The 11471-nt window shown below is 39.3% G+C and overlaps 1 protein-coding gene across 1 annotated transcript; it reads left to right on the top strand.

Moving 5' to 3' along the window:
• The first annotated feature begins 5101 nt into the window (after window positions 1-5101).
• On the top strand, window positions 5102-8688 carry LOC143890774 (alpha carbonic anhydrase 7-like). The gene is made up of 7 exons (XM_077395455.1): window positions 5102-5268; window positions 5557-5774; window positions 6236-6342; window positions 6966-7068; window positions 7159-7326; window positions 7957-8010; window positions 8489-8688. The coding sequence occupies exons 1-7, from the start codon at window positions 5187-5189 to the stop codon at window positions 8564-8566; spliced, it is 810 nt and encodes a 269-aa protein (XP_077251570.1). The 5' UTR covers window positions 5102-5186; the 3' UTR covers window positions 8567-8688.
• Window positions 8689-11471: the final 2783 nt, after the last annotated feature.

Genomic DNA, 11471 nt, shown 5'->3' on the forward strand with positions numbered 1-11471 from the left:
CGTCATGACGATCGTCGTCAAAGACAAAATGACCCGATGATGAAGCCCATAAATTTGGCGCCACGAAATGATGACCAGATACCTCCGCGGAGAGAAAGCCCGGCAAAAATCGACCAAACAGAAGAAAACCCCACCATCATGGCTGATCTCCAGCATCAGATAAGAGAACTCCAACAGCAAATGAAGGCACCATGTGATCCGGACTTCCTGGTAGAATGGGATAGCGAGATCGCTTCCCCGTTCATCCCGGGAGTCGCCAATGCCATTACTGGACCTCTACGACGGATCATCCGACCCTCTTGAGTTCCTTCAAACATATTCTCGTGCAACGGTAATCAGGAATGCTTCTTACGCCACAATGTGCAGGGCATTCTCCGCCTATCTGAAGAAATATGCCAGTAACTAGTACAGCCGACTGAAGCCTAACTCCATCGAATCCTTTCACGAATTGGGGAAGGAATTTGTTGCCTATTTTGTCAACAGTCAACCCCGAAAGAAAACCAGCCGACACTCTTCTGACTCTGAGACAGGGGAGGGACGAGACACTTAGGAGGTTCATCGGTCGTTTTCGCGCGGAACTCCACCAGATCAACGAACCAAACTTTGATATAGTTCGCGCCGCGCTTCGCCACGCCATTCGGGATAGGGACATGAAAGTAGCCCTGAATGTGAACCCTCCTCGAGACCTCCAAGAACTCATGGCCACCGCGGATCGGTATATCAATAACGAGGAATCTTTTGCCATGCAGAGAGAGTTGGAAAGTACTAGAGGAAGTGAGAAGCGGAAAGATGATTTCAGATCGGGACCGAACCACAAGCAAGCACGACACAATGGCCGCCAGAATCGTCGCGCCCCTAATCCCCATCCTGAAAGGGTCAACTAAACCCCACTGAACACCACCGTGTCAAATATCCTGTACGAGATTCGAAATAAAGAGCCTGTACATTGGCCCGAGAGAATGCGAAACGAGGGGAAGGGAAGACATTCCAGTAAATATTGTCACTTTCACCAAGATCATGGGCACACCACCGACAACTATTATCATCTTAAGAATGAAATTGAAAGACTTGCGGGACTCGATCGGATCAATCGTTACCTCCAAAACCCTCCAAGAAGTCAGTAGCGACCCAGATCCGAAGTACATCGACGTTCGTCCGGTCTCCAAGCAGAGGGTAGCAGACAAAGAACTTTGGATCAAGAAGAGGCACCAAAGATCACTGGGAATATCGATACCATTTACGGTGGTCCCGCTTCTGGTGGACCGACCGTGGAAGGATGCAACCGATATGCGAGACAGATCAATTCTGTGGAGACCTCCTCGAAAAAGTCAAAGTCGGATTCAGTGCCTATCACTTTCACTGAGAAAGACTACGAAAAGATAGACCGACAACATGATGACGCTATAGTCATTCGACTCGTTATAGCCAATTTCAATGTTAGTGGAATTCTCATAGATACTGGAAGCTCTGTCAATGTTCTCCACCACGATGCTTTCGCCAAGATGGACATCCATAAAGACAGGCTAAAACTGGTGGATTGGTCTTTTTTTGGATTCTCCGGAGTAGAGGTCAAAGTGCAGGGCAAAATCAAACTCCCCGTCACATTTGGAACTTACCTTGCTCAGCGAACCATCATGCAAACCTTCGTGATAGTCTGCGTCCCTTCTGCCTATAATGGTATCATCGAACGACCAGCGCTGAATGAATTGGGGGCCGTGGTTTCCACTGCCCACTTGAAAATAAAATTCCTCACAAAAGTCGACGTCGGGGAAGTTGTCGGAGATCAAGAGAAAGCTCACGAATGTTACGCCACCCTGCTAAAAAAGAGAAAAGCCTCCAAACAAACATTCTCGATCGGCGGTCCCGACCCTCGAGTCGAAATAAAGCAGGAAGAACGAGTAGAGGAACTCATAAAGATCCCCCTGTTTCCAGGATCCGACGAACAAACCATCCAGATAGGATCGCTCTTGACAGGTAAGTTTAAAGCCAAACTTGTCAATTTCTTGAAAACTAATTCGGATATCTTCGCCTGGTCCGCCTCAGATATGCAGGGAATTCCCTCCGACATAACAGTCGACAAACTAACGTGGACCCGAGTTACAAGCCGATCAAACAAAAGAAACGTAATTTCGCTGCCGAAAGACAAAAGCACATCAAAGAAGAAGTGGATCAGCTTCTTGAGGCCAAATTCATAAGGGAAATTCGTTACCCTGAGTGGCTCGCCAATGTGGTGATGGTAAAAAAGTCTAACGGAAAATGACGGATTTGTAAAGATTTTACTGATCTTAACAAAGCTTGCCCCAAGGACTGTTACCCGTTACCAAGGATCGATCATCTCATCGACGCAACCGCCGGACATGAAATGCTGAGCTTCATGGATGCCTTCTCCGGCTACAACCATTTACAGATGTACGGACCTGATATTCAGAAAACATCCTTCGTCACCGACCAATGATTGTTTTGTTATGAGTTCATGTCCTTTGGCCTCAAGAACGCCGACGCCACGTACCGGCAATTGGCCAATAAGATTTTTGCCAAGCAAATCGGAAGAAACATGGAAGTGTATGTCGACGATATGCTCGTCAAGAGCCTCGGAAACCACATTGCCGACCTTGAAGAGGCCTTCGCCGTGCTCCGTTGGAGCCGAATGAAGTTGAACCCCGCCAAGTGCGCCTTTGAGGTTACCTCTTGAAAATTCCTAAGCTTCATGGTCAGGCAACGAGGAATTGAGGCTAATCCCAAAATAAAAACGTTACTAGAGATGACAGCGCTAAAGGCAGTCCGGGACGTGCACAGGCTCACAGGCAGAATCGCGGCCCTCAGCAGGTTTATGTCTAAATCCGCCGAAAAATGCCTACCTTTTTCAAAACCCTCTGAAGCGTAAAAGATTTTCAATGAACAGAAGAATGCCAGACCGCCTTTGACCAATTAAAGACATATCTCCAAACATCTCCATTACTCTCAAAGCCGGTACCTGGGGAAGATTTATACCTGTACTTAGCTGTAGGGCCCAGCGTAGTAAGTTCCGTGCTCGTTCGGCAGGAGGAAAAAATGGAGCAACCCGTTTATTACGTTAGTCGAGTGCTCCATGACGCCGAAGCACAATATCAAGAGGTTGAGAAATTCGCCTTTGCGGTCGTCGTATCTGGCCGGCGGACTAGAGAAGGCTCTCTAGTCAGCCGACTATATAGAGACACTTTCCTCATTAGATATCATTGATGTTATATAGAATTGTTCAATTATGTGGTCTAAGCTCATGGGTGCGACGTGAATGACTTGTGCTGTTGGGTTGGGGGCGTGACGATTGTGTGCTCGAGAGCGACCAAGAGGTAGTTGAATGATATTGTACTTCCATTGATTCCGAGTAATTTCGGTTCGAGAGGGTTGAGAAGAACAGGTAGCAGTTTACAAAGTTTCCTCACTAAAAGCATATAGAAGTATTCTGCTCATTTTCAAAGAATACCCAGACTAATGAGATGATTTGTCATTCATTCCACACGATTGCGTGGAATGAATGACAAGCGCGGTGGAATAAGAAGTTCTTGTCATTTTCTCAAAAAATGATAAACAAAATCGAAAGAGAAGACGATAAGACATGGGCCTATGAGATCTCATGTAAGCTGATGATCATGAAATTTAATTGGTGAATGGGGGATTTCTTTCTTTTTAAAATGATAAGAGGCAGTGTAATTATCAATGATAATAGAAATGAGATTCAAAGTCAAAATTGGGTGGTAACGGTCATTTTTTCTTACCGCGTGAGGAAATTAAGTTTCTACACGTACTAAAGGAAGGGTTGTTAGATGTGGGTATGAAGACCTGAAAACAATCTTCCTTCTTCGTCAACCCTATTTCGTCAGCTTCTATGTTGTTTTCTTGTTAATTTATCAATGCTATATCTATTTTGATTTGTTGAGAGTTGTTAGATTCAAATTTACAAGAATAAAATTTAGATTAAATTGGTATTAATCAGATGAGGTTATTGTTGGGAATAAATGGGTTAAGTAGGTAATTAGTCTATAAAATTTTGGGATTTGCTAGGGAATTTTGCGTCTCATGCAAAATTCAGCCGTGAAATGTCCGCTAAATTCCATACAAATCCCAATTTTTTTTTAACATAAATAGAGTTATATTTAGGGCACTGATATCACACAACCATATTTTGATAGTGGCACAAATCACTTTGTTTAGTAATTGTAATATCCTTTGACAGCAAGTTAAAAAAGTGCAAAATGAAGATTAGTGCCGTTGTCAAAAATTGTTAGTGGTAGATCTCATTCCGCATTATCTTTGCCATAAATTCCATACCCCTTATTTAGGTCTCCCCAAAGAGGATTTGCTACACAATTTCGTGGAAAGCCAATTAGCAACTCACACAGGCTCAAGTTTTAGCAGATTTCGTCTCATTCATTTAATTCGTTTGACGGGGCAGTTCTCTTGTGCAAAAGTGAGCCGCAAAATAGCTTTTTCCGCGAAAATTTCTTCTAAATCTCTACTCAAAAGGTTTTGGACGAGCAGACCTTAGACCCCTCCGAAACGACATACCCCTCTAGAAAGCCTCCACCATTTTGTGACTTTTGTCCATGGCCACATTAGCACTTCATTCAAAAGCAGTTCTGATTTTTCGCTGTTTAATAAGTATAGTTTTTTTAATTTCCGGCAATGTATATTTGTCTTGATAGGCATTGGAAAATAATTCCATCTGTTATCATTTTCCTTTTCATAGTCACAGTTGATTTCGAAGAAGTTGCCGTAATAAGAACATGCTCTCTTAAACAAATCCCATTAATGTTTTAATTGATCGTGTTTCGCAATCAACTTTTGCTATGTTCTTGATCTAGAATATTTGAATGGAGTGTTAGGGTCGGTAGAAACTTATTTGTAGTAGATACAAATTAGAAGTCTCTAAGCCATCTGAGTTGAATATATTTGTCACCCACAAGACAAGTTGTATTTACTTGTCTTGACTCTATCTTCCCACCTGGATGACGTTATTCTTATCTCATCAGTGACCACCTTTTGACGAAGTCTTGCATTCCTAACCAAAAAACTCTATAAATTCTCAACCCATCTCTCCCTCTCTTAATAAATCAATAAACCAACCTTCTCAGGTGATATTGCATTCCTAACCACAAAATTCTTTAAATTATCTCTCCCTCTCTCCATCAATCAATCAACCTGCTCCGATGAAGATCAATAATCCTATGTTCTGTGCTATTGTTCTCATCTTTCTTTGTTATTCGAACCCAGTAATATCGGAGGAAGTTAGTAAGTAACCAGCATAGAAATCTATCAATTCAAATCTTGGATCATCGAATTGAGAGAGATGTTGAGAGGTCAAAAGATTTTTCAAAAGGATCTCCTATACTTCCGTCAAATATTCTGCTTTTTGCTGGATATTCAATGAATTTGAATCTCTTTCATTTATTGAATCATTGATAAGAACTAATAAATCAAGTTTCATTCAAATTAATCATTTTGATTGTATAAACATATTGTTTATGGGCATTTTCTTCTCAATTGATTCTGTTGTTTTTTTCTTTTCCCATTATACAGAGGATGAGAGCGAGTTTAATTACATTGAAGGGAGTGGTATCGGACCTGAAAGCTGGGGCCAAATCCATGAGGAATGGGCGGCTTGTAGTTCGGGAAATATGCAATCTCCCATTGATCTGTTGGAAGAAAAGGTGGAGATGTCACACCAACTTGGGAAGCTAAACCGAAGCTACAAGCCTTCGAATGCGTCCCTGGTGAACCGGGGCCATGACATAATGGTAAGATTGGCTTATGTTTGGAGATTATGAAACCATAAGCTCGGTTTTCTAATCCATATAGTGAACATTATAATCGTACTCAGATCAACTGCAAACTCATCCGAGTTAACTCAGTTCCTAAAACAATGAATTGACTAGCCAACAACTTTATAGGCTTCTAAATGAAAAAAAATAAAAATCGAAGTTATGATAGAGACAACCGTTTATTTGGTTTGAAAATGACCAGGCCACTAAGACTTGGGTTTTTCATTTTTAGAGAGGTCAATGAATAGTCAAGAGTTTTCCATTTTGGATTTTACCCAACTTTTGTCATGTTTTGTACAAATCTATTTTCATGTCACTTTATTCCGCTTTTCAAAGCTATTACATATTTTAGAAAGAAGCATATGATGACAACAACAAGAGATGGATGGCAATAGTATTTGTTAATTTTTTTTCTTGGTTTTTGTTAATTTGAACAGCTTAATTGGACCGATGGGGCAGGTGAAATTTATCTGAATGGATCCGGGTACATCCTCAAACAGTGTCACTGGCACTCACCATCTGAGCATACAATCGATGGTCGAAGGTGATTCTCTCTCTCTCTCTCTCTCTCTCTCTCTCTCTCTCTATATATAAATATAATATAATATATATATATATATATATATATATAATCAGTTTTAGTTAATTATTTTCATATGATAACATTATTACGGAATATTTATAAACATGGTGAGCATCTGGATGGTCACCCTGTCTGGTTCCAGCATGTTGTTGCTCGGCTAATAATGACAACGATCAGTTAGCCAGGGACGGGATGAATCGGGCATCATTGGAGATATTCGATTTCCTTCTGCCTTGACTTGTATTTTCTATATTTTCGGTCTTTCTTTTTCCTCTTTAATTGTGTTTTTCTCCAAGATCTTCTTGGTCTTGTGGCTTTTTAATATAATTTTACCATTTCAAAAAACATTTTTTTTATAAGCATAGTTTTAAATATCGCAATATATCCGCCTATATATCAATCAATATCAAAATTGAACGCAGGGTTAAGGATTCCGAGAGATCGGTCTGGGAACGGGTCAAATGAGGCCCAGATGATAATATTTTCTCGATTAATGAATTATTAGATTGAATAGAGAAATATTAATCGCCTAAACAAAGGTATCTTTATATGATAATATATTTTTCTTGCATTACATGCGGCAGCTACGCTCTAGAGGTGCATATGTATCACGAAAGCATTGATGGAAAGCAAGCAGTGGTTGCGATCATGTACAAGATCGGCCGCCCAGATCCATTTCTCGCCGAGGTCAGATTGCAGAAAAAATTTATTCGATCTATTTATAAGGGTTAGAAAAAACTAAAAATAGTAATCATGTATATTTTCTTGTATTTTCAGCTAATGGATGATATCAGAACCATTGGCAACAGAATAGATGCTGAGGAAGTGGTGGGTGTTGTTGATCCGAAGCATATAAAACTAGGGAGCAGGAAATATTACAGGTATATGGGCTCTCTAACAACTCCTCCTTGCACCGAGGGTGTTGTATGGACACTGCTAAAGAAGGTATGTCTCAAGGGTTGTATTTTTGTTAATACTATTGTAAGGGTAATGAAATTATATGGGCACCTCAACTATGGTTGGGTGGACGTGATATATTCTGCCCCTTTTCTTCCTCGGGCCACCACCTCTATTGCATTTATGACTACTCTTTTTACAGTACAACCGGGAGGACGGGAAGAAACTAAAGAGGGAAAATATAACATTACCTAATCTTAATTTATTAATAAAAGGACCCCATTCAAACAATTTAGGGAGTCAAATTATATAGGGGTCCTATGAATGGGCACACCCAAGAACATACTCTTGATCATACAGCATGTTGGCCGGCATGTTTGGATTGCAGGAAGAACTCAAATTGGAGAAAAATTCTTCCTAAGAAAGTTGTCTTAAAATTTTAGAGGAAAATGCTAGTAGACCCCAATAAATTTTTTTGGGCAGTGATGGACTTGATTGATCACTGAACATATTAAAAAGATTTGATTAAATTATCCACATACAAGACCTCAGATTAGATGACTAGAGGCATTGAACAAATAAAATCTGCAATATTTCCCATTTTCTTACACACACACATGCACACTAGTTTTTGGCATCCACTTTGCTGGTCTAATTATCAGCTTATTTTTCTCTCAGGTGAGAACCGTCTCTAGGGAGCAGGTGAAGTTGCTGAGGGACGCCGTCCATGACGTGAGTGCATCCCCAACTTTTGGAAACATACAGCTTTCTACGATACAAGATTCAATTTGGAAATCCATAGCTCCCATTTTATTTTGCATGGAGAGCTTTAACTAGTTAGGCTCATGGTTTTAAATTTCGTCAGAAATCTAGAATTTTGGACCGAAATTTCAGTTGGGTCCAAAACCCAACTCAAATTTGGCCGAAATTCAAATTTCGCCAATTAAAAAAATGCATTTAAAAAAAATGTTATTATTCGAAAATTTCGGCCAAAATTCCGAAATTTTTTCAGAGATTACTGTGAGGGCCAAAATGTATACTACCGAAATTTAAAAACATGGTTAGGCTGAATACAAAAATGGTATTACTAACCAATTAAACACGCCATCATCCATGTTTTGGGAATGCCACGCAAGATAAGATAAAGAAAAAAAAATCTTTTTTTCATGTCGGATGGCGCTTTAACACCTTAGATTGCTTTATTTTACAGGATTCGGAGATGAACGCCAGACCGACACAGCCGAAGAACAACCGACCAGTCCATCTCTACGTTCCACACAAATTTTAATCATAGCCATTGAAACACTGTTTATCATGAGTTCATTTTATTTTTTAGTTAGACTCCTCTTTCGGGTTTGATGAATACATGTAAACGTTAACAAATCATGAATTAATAATCATTTTGAGTGATACTACTCCTTAGGATTTGATGAATAAATGTATACTTAGGTTCGAGGAATAAATGTGTACTTTAATAAACTCTCTCTCTGTCTCAGCCTGGCAATTTCAATTCCTTTGAAATGGTTTTGGCTTTTATTCGACCTTTTCAACTAATGACCTCTCTTTTCTAAGCTATGAAAACTGATTTTGGACAGGAAAGGACTGATTAATATAAAGTGGGTCTTCCTCGCTTGATAATTCAAATTCTTCTCTCTCTCTCTCTCTCTCTCTCTCTCTCTCTCTCTCTCTCTCTCTCTCTCTCTCTCTCTCAGCCTGGCAATTTCAATTCCTTTGAAATGGTTTTGGCTTTTATTCGACCTTTTCAACTAATGACCTCTCTTTTCTAAGCTATGAAAACTGATTTTGGACTGGAAAGGACTAATTAATATAAAGTGGGTCTTCCTCGCTTGATAATTCAAATTCTTCTCTGAAAACTTCGACCTCCCACTCTTTCGGAAAAAGGATAAAATGCAGTCCTGCATCTTGCAAAAACCTGATCCTGGATGGTCAAAATTGAATTCTGATGCATCGCTCTTTCGGAGGCATCATTAGAGATCACACCGGCACGACGACAACTCTATTCTCCTCTCAGAAAGCTAAATCAGAAATCAACATCCTGGAGCTTCAAGCTATTAGTCATGGGCTCGAGTTAGCCAAATCCAAAAACATTTGTAAAATCTGGGTAGAATCTGACTCCCTTTCTGCTGTCAAAACCATCTCAAAGGAGTCTAAATGCCCCTGAAAAGCTATCATGCTTCTTGGCAGAATTGAATCCCTTCTTAGCACCTTCAATGATTGGAAGATCACCCATCTTTGGAGGGAAGGAACCAGCCCGCTGATTTTCTCTCAAAGACGGATTGCATCTGCAAAGGAGATGATATTCAAGCTCAAGACATCCCGCCTAAATTGCTGGATCTTATTGCTCGCGACTCCACTGGAGCTCCTTATTTTAGATTGTAATTTAATTTCTCATGTTTAATGCCTCTATAAAGGCACTCTCTTTCCCTTTGATGCCTTAGGGTGCCTGTTCCTCTTTGCTTGGCCTCTAAGCCCCCTTGAATTTGTAATCCTTTCTTTTTTTCAATATATCTGGTAAAAATAAGAAAGGAAGAAAGTACAATTCAACGAGGTCATGTTGGAAAGTAATTCAAACAGTGGAATTACCTTGTGGGTCCCACTCAAGGCCACCCAAGTGTGAATTAAGAAAGTTTCCACATTAAAGTATAGTCAGTGATGGGGTCTTATTTTTAGTACTTTTCTATCATATTTAAGATGGCTATGAATAGGATGTACACGAGTCTTTCTTTTGTCAGTTCTTATCTTTCTATATTTGAGAGTCAAAGTTTTTGGAAAGACCTTGTTAAACAGGAAAGTGAGAAACGTGTGAGTTTTTTTTTGGGTTGGTGAATTGTATGGACCAACAACTATATAAGTAGTGGTTTGGGTCTTTTATTATATACATGGAATAAAAAGTGACGTTCTTCTTTTTTCCAGTGGTAAATCCTCTACTATTCTTCTTTTGTTTTTTATTTCTTATTAATCATATTCTACATAGTGGTATCAAAGCAGAAGTTCTTGGGATTTCCATAGAGTAGAAAAGCCTAGGCGAATTCAGAAAACACCGGCAAGGGTTCGGTAAATTCGCAACATGGCAGGTACCACCAATTCTTCAAAATTTTAGCAAAGTGTTCCTTTATTTAAAGGTGATAATTTTCAATTTTGGTCAATTAAGATGAAGACGTTATTTATGTCTTATGAATTATAGGAATTGGTAGAGAATGGGTATGACAATTTTGCAGAAGTGGAAAGATTGATCGCGGGACAGAAGAATGAATTAAAGGAGAGCAAAAAGAAAGATGTAAGGGCTCTTTTCCTCATCCAACAAGCAATGGATGAACCAGTATTTTCAAGGATCATGGCTGCAATTACATCAAAAGAAGCATGGGATTTGCTTCAAGAGGAATATCAAGGTACTTCAAAGGTAATCTCTATTAAGTTACAAACCCTTCGTCGTGATTTTGAGAATTTGATTATGAAAAATTCTGAATCTATTCAAGATCTCAAGAGTTAGTTCTACTGTAAATCAAATAAGAACTTGTGGAGAAAAATTAGATGATCAAAAAATTGTTGAAAAAATGTTAAGGAGTCTTCCAAATAAATTTGATCATGTAGTTGCTGCAATAGAAGAGTCTAAAGATTTATCTAAATACTCTATGAATGAATTAATGGGTTCTTTGCAAGCACATAAGCAGAGATTGAATAGGACTGTAGAAAATCCACTGGAACAAGGTTTCAATTGAAAGTGGATTTAAAGAAAAAATCAAAGAATACAAATAAAGGTTTCTGAGGAGGATGAGCTCGTGGACGTGGTGGATTTCACGGCAGAGGAAGAGATAGAGGCCAATTCGGTGGTTATCAAAGAAATCAAAGTTGAGGTAACAAAGAATCTACTTCTTTATTTTGTTTCATTTGCAAAAAATCAAATCATACTGATACGGATTGCTGGTATAAGGATAATGAAAATCAAAATAGAAATTTACCACAATATTTTTATTGCAAAAAATATGGTCATATTGAAAAAACTGTCATCAAAAGGCTAGGGAACATGCAAACTATCATGAAGAGAAAAGTGATGAAAAAGTTGAAAAAGAAGATAACGTGTTTGTATCATGTCTTACTGCTAATGTTGGTTTGAATGATGAAATATGGTATTTAGATAGTGGTTGTAGTAACCACATGACAGGGAGCAAGGG

This window comes from Tasmannia lanceolata, unplaced genomic scaffold (assembly GCF_043159265.1).
Source record: "Tasmannia lanceolata isolate RefF3 unplaced genomic scaffold, GAP_Taslan_0.1 ptg000013l, whole genome shotgun sequence".
Lineage (NCBI taxonomy): Eukaryota > Viridiplantae > Streptophyta > Magnoliopsida > Canellales > Winteraceae > Tasmannia > Tasmannia lanceolata.

Excerpts from the sequence above, each read along its gene's own strand:
- LOC143890774 (XM_077395455.1), top strand. The coding sequence starts at position 5,187 with ATGAAGATCAATAATCCTATGTTCTGTGCTATTGTTCTCATCTTTCTT. Across the intron at positions 7,069-7,158 it reads CAGATCCATTTCTCGCCGAG|CTAATGGATGATATCAGAAC; the intron begins GTCAGATTGCAG and ends TTGTATTTTCAG. Across the intron at positions 7,327-7,956 it reads TATGGACACTGCTAAAGAAG|GTGAGAACCGTCTCTAGGGA; the intron begins GTATGTCTCAAG and ends TTTTTCTCTCAG.